The sequence below is a fragment of the Urocampus carinirostris genome, chromosome 1 (genome assembly GCF_059441175.1).
Source record: "Urocampus carinirostris isolate Australia breed hairy pipefish chromosome 1, RoL_Ucar_1.0, whole genome shotgun sequence".
Lineage (NCBI taxonomy): Eukaryota > Metazoa > Chordata > Actinopteri > Syngnathiformes > Syngnathidae > Urocampus > Urocampus carinirostris.
Genome location: NC_142349.1, coordinates 32301797 through 32321184, shown reverse-complemented (window position 1 = coordinate 32321184; position 19388 = coordinate 32301797). Strand labels below are relative to the sequence as shown.

The following is a 19388-nucleotide window of genomic DNA, read 5'->3' as shown; positions in this document are numbered from 1 at the left end:
TCATCATGTTGTTATGTGTGTAAAGAGTCCTTGTTGATAAGTGGGCAGGTTCATGATAAGCCCAGGGTTTTATTCCTATCAATTCTCTTGTGTCTTAATTTAAGTATAACATGGTTCCTTGAATGAAAAGAGGTGAAAATGATTAAATTGGCGACAACAATTACTGCAAGTTGGTTGGCGCGTGTACGGCACAGTTCTGAGGTCATGAGATCGAACCCCCTGTGAGGAGTTTGCATGGTCTCCCCGTGTTTGCATGGGTTTCCTCCCACATTCCAAAAACATGCCATCCATCCATCCATTATCTGCACCGCTTATCCTCAGTAGGGTCACGGGGGTGCTGGAGCCCATCCCAGACATCTTCGGGCAGTGAGCAGGGGACACCCTGAACTGGTTGCCAGCCAGTCGCAGGGCACACAGGGACGAACAATTTGCTCGCTTGTTCACACCTAATACGCATGTTTTTGGATTGTGGGAGGAAACCGGAGTGCCCGGAGGAAACCCACACAGGAGATTCGATCTCATGACCTCAGAACTGTGCCGCACACGCGTTAACCACAACGCCAAAAAAATGCATGTCGGGTGAATTGGCCGGTCCAAATTGTCCTTAGGTGTGAATGAGCGAGCGAATTGTCTGTCCCTGTGTGCCTTGCGACTGGCTAGCAACCAGTTCAGGCTGTCCCCTGCCCACTGCCTGAAGATAGCTGGGATGGGCTCCAGCACCCCTGCGACCCACCCGAGGATAGGCGGTGCAGATAATGGATGGACGGATGGATGGATGGAATTACTTTTTCAAAATTATTTCAGTCAAATAACGTGATCATTGTCCTTTGAGTATACAGTATTTGCTCATTGCCTCTTGACAGATTAATTAGTAAGTGAGAACTGAACTCCTTTTGTGTTTCCACTACGAACATATTTAGGTAGCACGCAAAGCAACTGTGCGGATTTGTTTGAAATGTTTGATTCCAACACTCGGCACGTGCAAGTAAAACATTTCCACGATTCCTAGTCTTCGTTTACTTCGAATTTCACCAATGAAAAATAAAGTAAACAAAATATATGACAAAATATCAACGGTAACTCTCGTGGGACGTAACATGGAGCATACGGCATGTTAATTATGTCAACACTAGCCACCCGGCTTCCAGCACAGGCGTCGTCGACATGTCAGGAAAGCCTTCAAATTGGATGCTGCTACACCCAGCGGTGAGTGTCTTTAAATTGGCAAGACGTATTGGCTTGTAAAGTAACTGTTTGTGTTCTATTTAGTATGTGAAGATGAAGAACTTTGAGTTGGAAGACTGCGAACAAGTCCATGCTGCTTTCCTCGTTTACTTGGATTTAACCGAGGGTGCGTTTGAGTTAAAGTAAAAAGCCACGGTGTCAATTTCCCTATTTGAGACTCGGGAACATGAAAACAGCATCGCCATAGTGCAATCAAACTTGCTTTGGGGTAGTTATCTTAGCTCTATTAATAAATTATGATGATTGATATTATACTGGTCAAGATACTGTTTTGACGATTTACATTTCTTAGCAACACCTTGCTGTTCAATTAATATGGTTTGCAAATTTAAGAAAAGGCATTTATGTGTATCGGGTTCTCTACCCAAAATGAAGATTAAAAATACTTGCGGTAGAACAGTGTGTTGAAACCTCTCAATTTTCTTTGCATACGCGCATGTCAACGATCCTCGTCTTAGTTCCATGATGCCAAATATTCTTAGCAGGGCTAAAAAGTTTGTTACACCTTTTGTCACTGTGAATACTTGATTACATACTCTCAATAGAAGCTCAATTTCTGGCACTATTTACAGGTTTTCCTAGATGAAGATTTGAAAGTTTTTGTTCCCTTTTTCTGCTACGTTTCCAATCGTAGATGTATTCTCCAATGTAATTGCTGAGATATTGTATACAGCGGTCAAAGAAAGTGACGTTTGAATTTATAAAATTACTTCATTTAAAGGTGGGTTGTGTTATTTGAGAAAGTTGAAAGATAAATATTTTTTCTATTTAGTTTCTGTAAACAATGCCCAATTTAGTTGTAAGCCTTTCTACCGTTTTTTTGTCCGTGTCTCTCCCCCTTTTTTACTTTTAGTACCGCTGTTCTTGGACATCACAACACATTAGGAAACAGGAAAAGTGGTGGGGGCATTGCTTTCATGCTCGTTTTTTTTTTTTTTTTTTTTTTTACAATTATTATTATTATTTTTTTGATAGTGCCTGAAAATGGTAAAAGAAAATGCCTGTTTCAAATACAGTCCAAAGGCCAACCAAAAACAATGAAAAGATTGAAAAAATAGGAGTTTATCAGTACTTGAGGAATGAGCTAACTGAGGCTTTGATCATGACTTTAAGCCGGAAGATGGTGACGGAAAGTAACAAATTTTAAGCTATAAAAAAATTGTATGTTACATGTGGGGTGCATCATTTAAGATTACCTTAAAGGTTTTGTCTGGAATTTAGAACATTTCTACTCGCTAAGGCCATCTTCTGGCTTAAGTCATCATCGCAGTCTCTCAAGTGCCTTGTGTGGCATGTGCAAGTACGTGCATTTCTTATACATGCTTGAATAAAGTATTGTATTTTCATTTTTGGGGGGTTTTGGTTTGGCGTTTGGTCTGTGTTAAAACATGCCCCTCTCACCGTTTTACTATGATACAATAACAAAAAGAAAAACACAGGGACAAGCATGAAATCACTCCACCTCCCTTTCTTTAAGTGTTACGCGTTGGGAAACCGCCTTGCTAAGAGTACGATAAAAGCAGATAGGCGTGGTAAAAACAAAATTATAAAGGCTCTTTAAACTCAGTCGGGCTTTTTTTAACACATACTTAAAAGTAAATACCTTTAACTTAAGAACACCTCAAATGATGCACCCAACCTTTAAAATGTTTCTCTATGAAGTATGTTAATAATACCCAACTGAGTTCAAAGAGCCCTTATGCTTTATTTTCCACTGTGTTTATCTGGTTTTATTTTACGCTTAGTAAAGCTGTTCGGGGAAAAACACATAAGGTTGGATGAATGGGGGTTGAGGGCAGTGCTTAAGAGTAACTTCATGCATGTCTCCGTGGGTTTTTGTTTTTTTAATATTTGTAAGTGTAGCTTGAAAATTGTGAAAATTAGAAAGGGCCAGCTTAAAGTAGCGTAAACACCAACCCAAACTCCAAGAAAGACGAAAAAAGGACTTTATTCAAGTGCGTCAGAGAAATGCACGTACTTGCATGCACATCATGAAGGAGCTGACTAAGGCTGCAATGATGACATAAGCCAGGAGAAGGCGAAGCAAGTCAAATAGTTGCAAATTCCGTACAGCTACTTTAAGTAAAAATCATATTAATTTTTGAATACGATGGCGTTGAAATATTTTTGCAGAAAAAAATAATAAATTTTGGTGCTTGGTAGGTATGATTCTTCTTGGTCCTAAATAATCTTGTCTGACCTTACTTTTTGCAGTGCGTCAATGGAAAAAGGTGTCCTGTGTTAAAAGTGACCAGCTCCATCTGGTTTTGTTGGAAGCTAAAGAGAAAGACTGCTCTGCCATGCACTCAATTCTTCCCCTGCCTGCGCATCGCTCATTGAGTCACAACATGTGAGACAGATTTTTGTTGTTGTTTAAGTAACAAGGAATATTTTCATCTTTAAATTCAGATTGAACAAAAGATTATTAATAAATAATGCTCACAGACACACGGAGCACATTTTCGCATATACCTGTGAACATCACATGACTAACGCCATAAAGTTGGTGATTCTTATCCCACAATGTATAATATACGATATAGAACATACTAGCATTGCCTGCATAAAACGATCCCTTCAACTTGACCTTTCTTGGACTACATTTTGTATATTATCAGACACTCCCTTTCTCATCAGAATACGACATGTTTTAGCCAGAGGTTTTCCCATGCTGCTGTGTGCTGTGGCCTCTGACTCCACGCTCGTCTACCAGAAGCTGACTGATGGCCTGGTGACCCCTGACCCACCAGCTGGTCCCTTCCAGGACGTGGTACACCGGCAGCGCAGGAAGAGACGCCAGCAGCAATCCACATCTGGTGGGAACCAAACGTAATGTGTCGGGATGTTAAGTTATTTTTTCCCCTTTTTTCAGTTTGCTGCTGATTTTAGGTTTACAGTATATTACAGACCATAGGTAGCACCCAAAAACAACAAAGTGGCTGGAAATTTGCGCCTTATAATCCAATGCACCTTATATGCGGACAAAATCGGATAAGCGTTACCATATTTGTGCAAATATGGATCAGTAAATGCATTTATTCGCAAACCACAATCGCATAACAATGGTGGTAACTGGGATCAAACTGGATATCATAGCTAGAGACATGGATGGTTGTCCACAATTGTATAACATTGAATTTAACGGATCAAACCGGATCCTGGCTGGCAGAGCGCCGGATGCTATACACTAGACCACTAGGGAAACGGATAACACATTAAAAGCCAGTAGGTCTTATCTCATTTCCACACTATTTTCTCTCATACTATCATATATGGTAGAGAAATGAGAGAACAAAGTGTTTATAAATCTGTATGCATTTTATTTTCACTTTGCTCAAATTAAACATTGGATGTGACAAACATTGTTAGGTACGTGCGGCCATGCTTTAATTTATACCTTTCATGACGACCAAATTTCTTCTCAATGCCTTTCCCAACATTCAGTTCAGAATCTCGCTTGCTTTGTAAAAACTTTGCTAGTCAGTGATACAATATTTTATTCAGTGGTCCCCAACCTTTTCTGTACCACAGCACGGTTTAATGCCTGACAATAGTCTTGCGGCCCAGGGTTCTGCTAAAACGTCCTGTTGTGTCGAGACATCCTATCGCAGGTTGATCTTGCAACAATTTTGTTTTCTTTATAATCACCTAAAACCAGCAACACTGAAACATAGAATTATTGCAAACAGAACCTTTACTGATGATATGAAATGAGGGATGGCATGCATACATACACCCTGCGATTACCGTCAACAAACACCATGCTAAATCTACCACATCGCTTACAAAGGCACATATGATGTGTGGAAAAAACTTTTCCTTGGAAATTCCCTGAAAATCAGTGTAGTGCACATCCGCACTGGGCATTGGTAGGACGTATCGATGTGTAGAAAGAAATTTCAGAACAACTAAGTCGGAATATCTTGATAAAGTATTAAAATATTGACTCGATGTTTTTTTTAAAAAGTTCCTCAAACTATTTTTTAGCTGCATGCCGAAACGTACATTGTAGACTGGGGTTAGGCCTGGGCTCTCATTTGACTCTTTGTCCCCATACTATTCAGTACACAAATCAGGTGGTTGCATCTTAACAGTATTTTTTTGTTTAGCTCATTACTAGTGTAACTCTTATGACCAAAAGATGGGTGTAAGAATATAAAACAAATACGCAACAGTTCTCCCAGGAAGAGTCAGAAATGTTAATGTGTTCTTAACTCTAGCCACCTCCCACTAGGGGTATATGGCTCCGGTATACATATAATTTGTATACTTGATGTACTGACCAACTAAAAGCCTGTGTACTATTTAGCTTCAAACTTCTAATGCAACTTATTGCGTTTTTTTATCAACACATATGAGCCTAATGTTACTATTTTATCTGGATGTCAATGACACTAAAGTTGTATAATTAGTCCAAGTGATCAATGTGATGGAGGGAAGTCAAGTCATGTTTAATTGTATAGTCCTTAATCACAAGAAGTCTCAAAGGGCTGCACAGACTATTACAGACTACAGAATATTATTACACTATCCCCTAGAATTAAGGGACTCAAAAAGACTCAAACAGCACAACTCGTTTTACCTGTAGTACACCTAAACTGCACTACACACAAGGAGTACTGAAGGCCTACTAGAGCAGTTTTTCCTATAAAATGTAGTTCTCCTTTTGGCTTTCAAAAATGTCAACTCTGGCAGTAGTTTGGGAAGAAGTTACTAGCAATACCTAATACAGGTTTGCCGCAGATCCTTAAAAAGTCTTAAAAGGCATTGAATTTGTTATTCTAAAGGCAAGGACTCAATTGGCATTAAAATGTCTCATCTCATCTCATTAGCCGTACCGCTTATCCTCATTAGGGTCGCGGGGGGGGGGGCTGGAGCCCATCCCAGCCATCTCCGGGCAGTGGGCAGGGGACACCCTGAACTGGTTGCCAGCCAATCGCAGGGCACACAGGGACAGACAACTCCTTCGCTCATTCACACCTAGGGACAATTTGGACCGGCCAATTCACCTGAAATGCATGTTTTTGGAACGTGGGAGGAAACCGGAGTGCCTGGAGGAAACCCACGCAAGCACAGGGAGAACATACAAACTCCGCACAGGAAGTCTGGAGCTGGATTTGAACCCACGACAGGTTCCCATGACATGAACTGTGCCGCACAAGCGCTAACCACTGCGCCGCCGTGCTGCCCGGCATTAAAATGTCTTGAATCTTAATTCCAAAAGTTTGAAAAATGTGAACGCATTAATAACATTTGTATTTGTTTTGAACCAAAAACATTTAGTAACATTTTTCAATTCAGAGCAGACACATTTCTTTAGTCCACCCACTATACACATAGCAACTTTGGACAGAGACCGTTACTTTGGACCAAGGGAAACCTTGAATTTAATGAAAAAAACGTATTTCGCCATGGCTAAAGCTGTGTCACCTAAAGTGTACGAGGCATGTTGTATTGTGTGCCAGAAGTTTTTTTTGTTTTTGTTTTGTCTGTTTCCATTTAGCTTTGTTTTGTTGTCGACTTGGTCTAAAATTTGATTTCAAAAGGCATTGGAAATGTCTTAAAAAGTCTTAAGTTTAACCTGCCTTAAGCTTTAGGAACTTATTATTCCACCAGTGCACTGAATTGTTCTACTGTTCAGAATGGATAGTATAGCAACTCACGGACCTTAATATGGTTATAACATAATAAACGCTCAAACTGTGATTTTGCCAGCCCAAGTATCTTTTTTTTAATAACACATTCAACACAAATGCACTGAAGATCAGTTTAAGAAGAAAAATACTTTATTAATTTTTTTCTAGAAAAACAAAAGACCGACATTGACCTACACAGTAACACTGGTGAGTGAAATACAGACTGGGAATAATGCATGAAGTTATCAGAGACGAGCTCATTTGGACAGTGTAAGAGGGTCCGTGCAAAGCAAGAAGACCTTGTGAGTGCTTATGAGTGTTTTCATTTGCGGTGATGGCAGGAAGCAACCCTGAGCCTTTTTTCCACACACATATATTCAAAAATAAGTGTGGGCGCTGAAGCAAACACACGGATAGACATTTAGTTTGGGTCTTGAAATAGTAGAAAAGAGTGGTAGTAGTTCCTTGACTTCAGAAACCAACCTTGTTACATTTTCAAGGACAGTTGAGTCTTTATGTCTATCTGAATGCCACGTACGAGCTCATTTTAAATATTAAATCATAAGCAAAAATCCTGAAAACGTGACCCGTGGCAAATCTGACTTGGGATCAAATTAGGTGCATCTAGTCTGTTTCTCCACATTTTATATATATATATATATATATATATATATATATATATATAAATCAGGGTTCCTGTGGATCCATCAAATGTCTTAAAATGCATTAAATAAATTGTTCTAAGGCCTTAACTGGCATTAAAATGTCTTAAATCCAATGACCGAAAGTTTTACTGTAAACACATTAATAGGATTTGTATTTGTTTTAACTAAAGATTACAAACGTTTGAAAATTGTCTTGTTTATTAATTCACAGATTTACTTTCACTATAAGGTAACTATCAAATGGGTGATATGGTTTCATTTGGGGCTTTCATAGCACATGCATGTCTTGGGTTTACCCACAACACACATAGCAACTTAGGACATAGACGTCTACTTTCGACCACCGTAAAGTGTACATGTAATAAGAAGTGGCTGTCCGACGAACGTTTTTTGCTACGGCTAAAAGCTTTGCCAGGTTATGTGCACAAGGCAATAATGTATTGTTTTGTTTGTTTCAATTGTGTTTTTTGGAGACTTAGTCTGTAAGAACCTTGATTTATATATATATATATATATATATATATATATATATAAAATCAGAAACATTCATGTGTAGAGCCCTATTTTCTGACTTGTCATTAACATCCAAATGTGATGATAAAATTTCAGGAGAAATCAAAGCAAAGAAGAGTTCCTCTAAATCTCATCGTCCTTGACATTCTGTGAGTTTTCAATGAAGTAAACAAAACTGCAGTATTCCCAATCAACTGGTCTTTGATTTTCGGTCTCTGCATTCAACAAGGAGCTCCGCATTGAGCGAGGGGGCAAGAAGTCGCTCAGTAGTTATTTCCTTCTGTACTTTAGGCAGGTGGAATGATCCTGCCCATTGCGACACTGACATAATCTCCATCTCCGGGGCTATGTCATGTCTTCTTCCTCAGAGCAGAAATCCCTACCCTGGAATAGAGAGAACACTATCATTATATAATCATAACTGTACATACAGTAATCACTCGCTACTTTGTTGTTCAGATATCGGTGGTTCTCTGCTTTGCGGATTATGGATTTAATTTGTCTTTTTGTCATCAAAATCAATGTTTTGTGCTTTGTGTTCAACAGACAGCACACAACAAATGCTTTCACTGGGTCAGGTTGTGTGTGTGTGTGTGTGTGTGTGTGTGTGTGTGTGTGTGTGCGTGTGTGTGTGTGTGCGTGCGTGTGTGCGTGCGCGTGCGCGTGCGCGTGCGCGTGCGCGTGCGTGTGCGTGCGCGCGCGTGCGCGTGCGTGCACTCGTTAATGTGGGCACCAGAACAACCTGAGAAGTATGGCGGCAGCTAGCGTTTAGCGACTTGTTACAATAAAAATAAATTTATAAATCAAATCGGACTCTGGGGAAAGTCAGAAAAGTGCAAAAAATAGTGATCACCAGTGAGGGTTTTGTGGATTGTTTTCGGGTCCAGGAAGGGACTGAGTTGGTGTCGTGAGAGAAAGCAATATTGGGGCTGCAGGTCTGGCTTACTGTAGCCAGGCTATGTAATAAGTCTAAATAGCTACCCCTACCAAGCTTGTGTCTCACTAACGTCATCTCCATTACCCATGAAATGGGTGACCTTGAGCTGCAACTCGTGGGAAACCATTGAAATTGGAATGGTTGTATTTTAAACACTGCAGAGACCAGGGTCATTTCGAAGCTACCCAGCCGCTTCCTCACACTGAAAGGAGGCCTCCAATTTTGTTGTAATTTTCTATAATGACAATTAAGACCTTTCATTCAACTGCAATTCTGTTTTCTGTGTTTTATTTTTAGACATCTAGTTATTTTGTTACAGTGGTATACTCTCAGTCTTAAAGGCATCATCTCGATGTTTTACCCTGACGTCGGTCCTTCACGGATTTTCACGTTACGCAGTAACCGTATCCGTGATAACTCGGGTTTATAGCTAAATGTGACCCTCTTGGTTAAAAATGGTTAATTTGCATTGGTAAAATATTGAAGACATTTTTATCAAGGCCAAAGGTCCCTTTGATTTTAATCTCTGACAGAAAAGGGAGTCAAATTCAAAAATGGCTTCACCTTGTGTGGATTAAAAAAGATGTTTTATTTTACCAATCCAGTATTTACCGGACTTTTAAATGACAACACGTTGGAAACCCTTAAAATATGACAGATTTTTTTTACTTTTTACCCAAACTGAGTTGACATTTGTTCAACCCTAGAGTATGGTTGAAAGAAACAAAGAAAATCACTGCATCTATGCTTATCTTGGATGTATTTCCGCAACTTATACGTATTACACAGGGATTTACTTGCATGTCTGCCTCCCAGTTCAGAAGGCGTGGGTTTATTTCCAGGTACCAGCCTTCCTGTTTGGAGTCTCCTCATGTCGGAGTGGGTTTTCTCCCGGTTCCCGCCAACATACCCAAATTCATTATTTGCATTCCTTGTCCTCAGTAGGGTCGCGTGCTGTAGCCCAACCCAGCTGTCCTTGGGCAGGGGACACCCTGAACTGTTTGCCAGCCAGTCATTCACATCTAGGGACAACAGGCAAACTCCGCAAAAGGAAGGCTGGTAGCAGGATTTGAACCCATGGCCCAAGAATTGTGCCGCAGATGCGTTAGCCAGTCAGCTGGTGTGCTGCCCTTTATCCAAATCATTATTACAATTATTCCTTAGTTTAGTTTCCATATATAGTGGAACCTCGGTTTTCGAACGCCTCTCAGTTCGAACAAATCGGTTCTCGACCAAAAATGTTGAGAAATTCTTGCTTCGCTGTTCGGTCAAATAATCGAAGTTCGAACGCCGGTACGTTAGGGTGCGATGCTGAGCGGCGTACGGGTGTAGATCGTGTAGATTGCCCCCACCCCTCGTGAAGAACTGTTATCACGTGCGGACGTGTTTCGTTTTGCTTTCGCTTTTAATATAGGTGTACCAAGTGTTTTAGTTCCTAATTATGCCTCTGAAGAAGGTCGGTGCAAGCAGCAAAGTTGTTACAGGTGAAAAAAGAAGAGTAGTGCGTACAACTATTGCATTTAAGAAAGAAATAATAGCAAAATATGAAGAAGGTGTGCGAGTTTCCGATCTTGCTATACATACAGCTTGGCTTCTGTTGAGCACCACTAAGGTAAGAAATCCTATTCATAATTATTTTCTTTACCCTTTGTATATTTTTACACGTTCATGTTAGCGTAATCTTTCGTACGGAAGATTACGCTAACACAAACGTATGATTAGCCTGGTTTAGCTTTGTTTACGTAAAACATTCAGGGTGTTGTAACGGAGCCCCATTTCCAATGAAGCGCTAGCCACTTGTTGTGGAGACCCGGGTGCTAAATGACGCGTAAACGAACAGATTTTTTTATTTTTACACGTTCATGTTAGCGTAATCTTTCGTACGGAAGATAACGCGAACGTACGATTAGCCTGGGTTAGCTTCATGTTTACGTTCATGGTAAACATTCAGGGTGTTGGAACGGATTAAAAATGATTTACATTACTTTTAATGGGAAAAACGATTTTGGTGATTGAACAAATCGGTTTACGAACAGGGTTCTGGAACCGATTATGGTCGAGAACCGAGGTTCCACTGTAAAGTACATCATATTTATATATTAAGTCTATAAGAGCTAAATATTATATAAACTCTTTGGTGGCAGTATTACTCAAGTAAAAGCAGACATTAAGTTAAATAAATTCCCTAGCGGAGGAGAGCCCTGCCGGGAGGCCATCTCACCAAATGTCCTCGACAGAACTGATTCCTACCGGTCGGGGGTGTGGTTTATTTCTCGTCAGTAGAAAACAGGAAAAGGAACACACACACATGAGTGCGACTTCACAATAAAAACATATAAGATAAAGAAATATAAAAGATGAAATTAGACTGATGTTTGAAACGTGACTATATGTGTGTGTGTGTGAGCGATTGTTTTTATATTTACGAATATGAAAATAGGTTCATTGAGTTCTAAGAAAAGCACATATCTCAGTCAGTCAACTTTACAAAGTCAACAAGAGAAGCTCAATCCGACCAAAACATAATTGACATTTCGGGTTATAACCCAGGCAGACACTGGCTAGGACTTGAGCTTAAAAGCTTACCTCTACTATTGGTTAGTGCCTGTAGTCACAAAATAAGTAATTAAGCGATCAGACATTCAAACACATCACAATATTCACGCATAGATTTATTTATTTTTTTTATCTGCATAACACAGCTAATACTCTAGTATGTAACATTGTCTGCATCAATCATACAAATTGCAAAACCAATGGCAAAAATCATTCGTATCATTTTTTCCGAATAGAAACTATTTTTTAAATTATATGAACAACAACTCTTTCTCTTTTGGATAAAGAGCCTTTTCATTTTAATGGAGACTTACTTGTGATTCAAGCAAATTACTTTTTGAGCCCCTATGAATAAATGAGATTCTTATCTCAAGGCATTTTCAATCACGCCAGATCAATAAGTAAGTTAACAGTTTTGGGCTTGTCATTTTATTTTATTTTGACGCCTTCCCACCAAAATTAAGCTAAAATGCGGAATGTGTCCTTTCATAATACCTTTTCGATCTTCTCATCCAGCATCCTGAAGAATTCTTGCTGGCTCTCTGAAGAATGGATGCTCCTGTAAGGACAAATCAATCCAGAGGTATTCAAGATGATGCAATCTCCTAAAGCAGTGATTAATATAGAAAAGCTACATTACTGGCCAGTGGTTCTTACAGTATCTTTCCATCTTCATGTGATCCGGTCTCATCCATTTGATAACTTTTTCCAAGTAAAGCACTTTTCTCCTTTAGGAAATGTAAAAATAATAATCAGCTTTTGTTGGTACTTTCTTTTACTGTTAGCAGTCAACAGTCTCAGCATATTTATTAAATACAGTATCAGTGTCATTTCCTGTTTCGCTGTACAGTAGACTGAAGACATCTAGAATTTAAGGAGGGAAATTGGGTATGACTGTGGGGAAGCCACCTGAAATTTAAAGGATATTTTTGTTTAGCTTATCAGAAAGCAAAACACAATGCAAAATGCAAACCCACCTAGTAACGAAACTGAAAAGTAAATCGCGCTCTGGCGAGAGACTACTGTATGCAAATGAGGGAGTCGACATTTTCCGGAAATTCTCATTGTCGTGTTTCATTCAAATGTAGAGCTGTCTAATTCAATATGAAAAAAAATCAAAATATGATTTGATCTTTTGAGTCAAAATGTATCTCTTTGTATTCACATTCTTAGGAGAAAAGCAATCCGGGCAAGTTTTCCCTCACCTATTGACTATTTTCCTATGACAGTTATTTTTTTATATACAGTGCATCCGGAAAGTATTCACAGCGCTTCACTTTTTCCACATTTTCTTATGTTACAGCCTCATTCCAAATTGTATTAATTTAATCTCTTATCTCAAAATTCTACACAAAATACTCCATTATGACAATGTGAAAAAGTTTTTTTTTTTTTTTTACTTTTTTTTGAATTTATTAAAAATAGAAAACCAAGAAATCACATTTGCATAAGTATTCACAGGCTTTGCTTAATACTTTGTTGATCCACCTTTGGCAGCAAATACAGCCTCAAGTCTTTTTGAATATGATCCCACAAGTTTAGCACACCTATCTTTAGGCAGTTTTGCCCATTCTTCTTTGCAATAAGTCTCAAGCTCAATCAGGTTGGATGGGAGACGTTTGTGCACAGCCATTTTCAGATCTCTCCAGAGATGTTTGATCGGATTCAAGTCTGGACTCTGGCTGGGCCACTCCAGGACATTCACGGAGTGGTTCTGAAGCCAATCTTTTGAGTTCTTGGCTGTGTGCTTTGGGTCGTTGTCCTGCTGAAAAATGAACCTTTGCCCCAGCTTGAGGTCAAGAGCGCTCTGGAGCAGGTTTTCATCCAGGATATCTCTGTATATTGCTGCATTCATTTTTCCTTCTATCCTGACTAGTCTGCCAGTTCCTGCTGCTGAAAAACATCCCCACAGCATGATGCTGCCACCACCATGCTTTACTGTAGGGATGGTATTGGCCTGGTGATGAGCGGTGCCTGGTTTCCTCCAAACATGGCGCCTTGCATTCAGACCAAAGAGTTCAATCTTTGTTTCATCAGACCAGATAATTTTGTTTCTCATGATCTGAGAGTCATTCAGGTGCTTTTTGGCAAATTCCAGACAGGCTTCCATGTTCCTTTTACTAAGGAGTGGCTTTTGTCTGGCCACTCTACCATACAGGCCTGATTGGTGGATTGCTGCAGAGATGGTTGTCCTGGAAGGCTCTCCTCTCTCCACAGAGGAACGCTGGAGCTCTGACAGAGTGTCCATCGGGTTCTTGGTCACCTCCCTGACTAAGGCCCTTCTTCCCCGATCACTCAGTTTAAAAGGCCGGCCAGCTCTAGGAAGAGTCCTGGTGGTTCCAAATGTCTTCCATTTACGAATAATGGAGGCCACTGTGCTCATTGGGACCTTCAAAGCAGCAGAAATGTTTCTGTATTCTTCCCCAGATTTGTGCCTCAAGACAATCCTGTCTCGCAGGTCTACAGACAGTTCTTTTGACTTCATGCTTGGTGTTTGTGCTCTGACATGCACACTCAACTGTGGGACCTTATATAGACAGGTGTGTTTCTTTCCAAATCATGTCCAATCAACTGAATTTACCGCAGGTGTACTCCAATTATGCTGTACAAAGATCTCAAGGATGATCAGCGGAAAAAAAGATGCACCTTAGCTCAATTTTGAGCTTCATGGCAAAGGCTGTGAATAATTATGTATATGTGATTTCTTAGTTTTCAATTTTTAATAAATTCAAAAAAAGAAAAAAAAAACTTTTTCACATTGTCATAATGGAATATTTTGTGTAGAATTTGTGTTAAAAGTGAAGCGCTGTGAATACTTTCCGGATGCACTGTAAATTCACTATTTAAGGGGTTAGATAAAACAATTATTAATGGTTTAACATCTGCCCGCACCTTGTAAGCCATGCAGCTTAATAGTGTCAAGATTGAAAGTGGACCTTTTTTTTTTTTTTTTTTTTTTTCACACAGAGCGAGTGAAAAGCTGGTTGGATACATTTGGGGAACCTTTTCGGCCACTCATTCTTTAGCAAATAAAAGTATGCATTCCATTTTAGATATAATTAATATCTTAAAAACAAACCGTAGTGTTTTGGCCATCCACTGCTGCCCCTTCTCCGCTGATGTATTTGACTTTCTCCACGCCTTTCATCTTGTACTCATCTGTGAGCAAAGGGAGGGACAAAAGACACAGAGAAGAGAAGCACATCTCATTAGTCCACGAAAGCAACGCACAATGGCTCAAATCCTCCTCCTCTCACCCTTGGCTTCTCGGCTAAGTCATTATACGCTCAGTTTCTTACACTACTGCCCAAATCCTCGGTCCACAAACTCCCTGAATGAAAAACTCACGTTGTCACTGTCTCCCAGCAGGTCAGAAACGAAATATTGTTGCATTTAAGTATAAAAAGAAATACAAATTATAATGTAATTCACTTGGACCAATCTATTGTTACTGTAATGGCATGAAAACAGCTAGGATTATCACTGCACTCTCATAATATTAATACAATTTAAAAAAACAAACAAACGTGTTTTATGAGAAAAACATTTTTGGTGAAAACTTCATGCATACATTCACTGTCTTGCAATAAAATGTTTTTTTTGCAAGCAAAGTGCCCTTGTGTTTATGGAAATCAAAGATATTGGAGGTGTCACAAATGATTTCATATGTACACACAATAGCACCCAAGTGAAGTCCTACTTTAAATGCATCATTTATCCTATAGCTTACAGAGCTGAATTTTGTGTAGGCTTTTAAAAATGGGTCAAAATGGCAAAGATTCATTTGTACTAGCACTTCCCATTTTAGAGAAACATCTGGCACAGAATGAGTTATGAATTGCATACTTTGGTCTGTGGAATAAAAAATCCTGTTTAAGTCATAGTGTCCAATCAATGGAGAGATATTTTATTAGCCCAATTTCTTTGGGCTGACAAGTTGGCACAATTTTATTGTGAATTGGACTATGAAAAGGGGATTCCTCTTAGCAATATCTGTCTTCCATTTTTTTCTACCTCTCCATGCTTAAATGGACAGTGTGTATTCATTGACCAAAAATGAGTGCCAAAAAGCACAAGGAAGAATGCAAACTACAAAGACTCAATGTGATAAAAATGTACTATTGTACTTTTTTTGCCCCGCAGCTCTTGAACTCATTATGGCCTGACTTCTGTAATTCCTGTTCACCTTCGAATCCGGGCTCAATACCCACCTTTTTAGACTTGCCTATTCATAATCTGCTTCACATACAAGTCGGTTTTTAGTTCTACTTTGTTTTTATTTGAATTTTATAACTTGCTTGTTTTATTTTTGTTTTATTGTTTGGTATTCTGGTACAGCGACCTTAGGTGTCCCGATAGGTGCTTTGAAGTAGAATGTATTATTATATTCAGTCATTTTTTGATGAGTTCATTCCGTTCAAATATTCGACACCTGCAAATGTTAATTTATAGGATTATTAGTTATTTATTTTTACTATTATTGCACACTGTTGCTAGTTGTTTTGACTATTACACCATTGTTGCAATCGGCCAACCATGTTGCTGTTCTTTGATTACCACACCCTTCAGGGCTGATCTGATTGTTTAGCTAATTGTTTTCTAATACAAAGATGAGGCTCAGGGGAGGGCATCAGAAACAGTGAATGGAACTCTCTTATCTAAACGTGTTTCACCTCGTTTCTCCATGCTAATTCAAAGTCCATTACGTCTCCCCTCCTTTATTTTGAGTGTTTTCAATGTTAACTTAACATTTGGTTCTGGTGCTTGGTTGTGGAACCACTGGTGCGAGGCTGATACCTGCCAGATTTAGAATTACAGGTTTTCAGTCATACTCCATTCCCTGTTTTTGACACCCTCCCTTTAACCTCATCTTTTTATTAAACCTTCAAGCTACAAAAAAAAAAAAACATGGGCCCGAAGGGTATGGTCATCAAAAAACAGCAACATGATTGGCCGATAGTGACAATGTTTTAATAGTAATGACAGTCAAAATAAGGAAATGGCATCCTATGAAATCTCCTTTGCAGGTCTCCAATATTAAAAACAGAATGAACGTGTCAGTTTACTAACCAGAGAAGAGGTCTCCATTGCTGTGTGCTTTGCTATGGTCCTCTTCACTATTGGGCACTGCAGACACTTGCTTGGTGGAGGTGCAGCCCATCTCCTCAACCAAACCCCTTCTCACCCCCTGACATCACAGGCAAGTCTGAAGAGAACAAAAGAGATTGGAAACTTTGTAGCAAATTAGTACAAAAAAAAAATGTTTCAGAGAATATTCAATTAAAATATTGTGGGGTAATGTTTTTGTATAAAGCATCATTGTTTTTATGGAATATGGTCTGCAACAAGTGAAAAAATTATTCATTTAAAGCTTGAATTGGCCATTTTTTTATTTATTTATTCATTCACTCTTAATTTTGGTCAACATTGTCGGTACATGTTGGGGTGTCCGATCTAAATTGTCTTGGGGGGCGGTGGGGGTAATCTTTTAAAATGCTCCTTTATAGAACTTTCCCCGTCTTTGCTAGTAGACTTTTCCCGACCTGCGGCTTGAAACCACTCGTTTCTCATCATCAATTCTGAAGAATCAGCATCGCCCTCAGCGTAAAGCGCATCTCCTCAGCGAGTCTGGAGTGACAATGCCAAGCTGGGTTTGCTCCACGCACAGCAAGGCGTCATCTTGCCAAAGAGGATGCACGATGGTTCGAGCTGCACCGCAACAATGGAACCTTTTTTCCCCTCTCCTCACCTCTCTCTCTCGCTCTGTCGCTCTCTCTAGGCCTTTGAGAGGGGTCATTGATTAGTGCATCCAGGGGTGGGGGTGGGGTTATGTTACACTCCCAAGGATTAAACTGGCGGCTGTTCCATCCACCACAGACCTGATCTATAAAAGTGAGCTGCATCGGCTGTGGGCCAGAGATTCCTCTTGATGAACCAGCTGAGTGATCAAATGCAGATATCTGATCCAGACACACAACACAACCATTTTGTTTACCTTGGGGTAGACTTCCCCCTCACAAATCTGTCATTGCTTTTTCAAAATATGGAAAGTAGGCAGGTTTTGATTCAGTTTCAAAACTCAAGGCAAAACAGGCAAAGCTTGTTGAGATGCGCTACATAAGTAATGAGTAGGGTGGGAAAAAGCAAGAAAAAATCTCACATAAACAGATGAGGATTTTTTTCCAACTGTCAAAATATTACAAAATTACCTTTCTGGGGTCTCCATTCGTAAGGGGTCACTCCTCAGATGTGATCAAAAGGGATTTTCAGAGGCAGACAAATCCCATCCGCAAACCTTTTCTTTAAGGCAGCATCCGAAGTGAGGATGCAGTCAGTCCGTCTGCCAGCTGTCTGGTCGGACGCTGGATGCTGTTGATCGTACCTCTAACTGGATATAAATATACATCTAAAACCCGACGCAAAAAAAGGGTTCAATTAAATTATAGCACTGTTGTTTTCAAGCCTACAGTGCGAGATGGTCTCTCTCCTCGACGGGGAAAATAAATCCACCGCCGAGTTGCTCCTGGATTCAGTTGCAACACGGACGTATTTTACCGACGCACAGTTTATTACCGCCTGAGTAATTTCTTCCGAACCGGCAACTTGGCAGAAGACAAAACTGCATTTCCTGAAAAAAGTCTCATAATCAAATAGATAGGATAGGGTGGCCTGAAAGCAACAGATTTTTACTGAATGGAACCCTAAAAATGAAATTGATTCAAACATAGCTGTACAATAATACTTTGTTCTAGATTTGAATCCCTAGCTACATATTTTATATGTATATATTTTTTCCCTCTATGTGATTTCAATACTGAAAACCTACCAATAAAATTGTCAAATTCTGCTCTACTAAGAATAACTTTATGTGCACACTCAATTGCGGTGCAGTGGTTAGCACATATGCCTAACACGCGAAAAGTCCCGTTTGAGACCGGGTGGAAACCTATGTTGGCCTGAAGAGGGATGGGCGCCACCAGGCGGTACTTGCTCAGGGCACACCAAAGGAAATGGCGCACCCACCACCATAGTGTTAAAGGAATCCAAACATTACACGGGAAAAGTCATTCTTTTTAAAGATTGGTATAAGAACATATGATTATCACATCTGGTGGATGGTAACGGGGAAATATTAAAGTATATATTTTTTCGAATAAAATGTGACTAATACACACCCAAATTTGAATTTAACAAATTGGTAAAGGCCATTCTCATCTATATTGCCCGATATATCAACAAATGCTCCACATAACTCCACTTTTTGTACAGGGGATATGTCAATGGACAGTAAAGATAATAATAATCTCTTAAGACAAAATTTGACAAAATGACATTTAATGGAAAACAAAACAAAAATGGAATTCATTTCAAACGGGATGGTATTGTGTTAGACTGATAACTACATTTCAAGTGACCCCCACCCTAAAGTTAAAGAAACACACTTTAAAATTAGGAATATTTATATATCAAAAGGTATTAAAATAGCGTTTAAAAATCGAAGATACATTTTGCCACATTGGAAACCACTGACCATGTTCTTCTCATGTTCAATTTTACAGTTCTGTCAGAATGTTTAGCTGTGGCTCGCTCCTGTCATCTCCACTTTTCCCACCAACTTGTCTAGAGATCATATAACATTTGGACTCGTTTTACAGGACAAGAATGACGAATATGCAATTGATCTTATTCCATTTTCAGCAAAGAAATATCAAAGGTGTATACCTGTTTGATTGGAAGTTGTCCAGTGATTTTTTTAGTTGAATCTAAGTTTAATGAACACTCCCAGTGTCTAAGAGATTTTCGACATACTTAAGACTCGTCCACTTATATTTAATT

At 39.4% G+C, this 19388-nt stretch overlaps 2 protein-coding genes across 8 annotated transcripts; one reads left to right on the top strand and one right to left on the bottom strand.

Moving 5' to 3' along the window:
* Positions 1 to 864: 864 nt before the first annotated feature.
* On the top strand, positions 865 to 16625 carry tsen15 (TSEN15 tRNA splicing endonuclease subunit). 6 transcript variants are annotated; one of them, XM_088335213.1, is made up of 6 exons: positions 865 to 1206; positions 1270 to 1351; positions 3460 to 3595; positions 3883 to 4074; positions 12069 to 12135; positions 14724 to 15271. In XM_088335213.1, the coding sequence occupies exons 1-5, from the start codon at positions 1165 to 1167 to the stop codon at positions 12115 to 12117; spliced, it is 501 nt and encodes a 166-aa protein (XP_088191339.1). In that variant the 5' UTR covers positions 865 to 1164; the 3' UTR covers positions 12118 to 12135; positions 14724 to 15271. The 6 variants fall into 6 exon arrangements, 5 of the variants coding, with proteins under 5 accessions (XP_088191339.1, XP_088191346.1, XP_088191330.1 ...); XR_015850437.1 differs by having other exon boundaries at positions 869 to 1206; positions 3883 to 4061; positions 14520 to 15271; XM_088335220.1 differs by lacking the exon at positions 12069 to 12135 and having other exon boundaries at positions 866 to 1206; positions 3883 to 4061; positions 14520 to 15271.
* LOC148374350 (uncharacterized protein C1orf21 homolog) lies at positions 7010 to 19308 on the bottom strand. Of its 2 annotated transcripts, XM_088335258.1 has the most exons (7): positions 19275 to 19308; positions 19084 to 19172; positions 16623 to 16758; positions 14632 to 14711; positions 12210 to 12280; positions 12048 to 12111; positions 7010 to 8443 (listed from the first exon to the last, which is right to left on the bottom strand). In XM_088335258.1, the coding sequence occupies exons 3-7, from the start codon at positions 16711 to 16713 to the stop codon at positions 8405 to 8407; spliced, it is 345 nt and encodes a 114-aa protein (XP_088191384.1). In that variant the 5' UTR covers positions 16714 to 16758; positions 19084 to 19172; positions 19275 to 19308; the 3' UTR covers positions 7010 to 8404. The 2 variants fall into 2 exon arrangements, with proteins under 2 accessions (XP_088191384.1, XP_088191376.1); XM_088335250.1 differs by lacking the exons at positions 19084 to 19172; positions 19275 to 19308 and adding an exon at positions 17762 to 18078.
* Between the last annotated feature and the right edge of the window lie 80 nt (positions 19309 to 19388).

What these genes read in the sequence shown, in the direction of transcription:
- tsen15 (XM_088335213.1), top strand. Translation starts at nt 1,165, where the DNA reads ATGTCAGGAAAGCCTTCAAATTGGATGCTGCTACACCCAGCG. An exon ending in TTACTTGGATTTAACCGAGG is followed by an intron (nt 1,352 to 3,459) that starts GTGCGTTTGAGT and finishes TACTTTTTGCAG; the next exon opens with TGCGTCAATGGAAAAAGGTG. An exon ending in ACATCTGGTGGGAACCAAAC is followed by an intron (nt 4,075 to 12,068) that starts GTAATGTGTCGG and finishes CTTCTCATCCAG; the next exon opens with CATCCTGAAGAATTCTTGCT.
- LOC148374350 (XM_088335258.1), bottom strand. Translation starts at nt 16,713, where the DNA reads ATGGGCTGCACCTCCACCAAGCAAGTGTCTGCAGTGCCCAATAGTGAA. An exon ending in TGGATGGCCAAAACACTACG is followed by an intron (nt 12,281 to 14,631) that starts GTTTGTTTTTAA and finishes CATTTCCTAAAG; the next exon opens with GAGAAAAGTGCTTTACTTGG. An exon ending in CATGAAGATGGAAAGATACT is followed by an intron (nt 12,112 to 12,209) that starts GTAAGAACCACT and finishes TTGTCCTTACAG; the next exon opens with GAGCATCCATTCTTCAGAGA.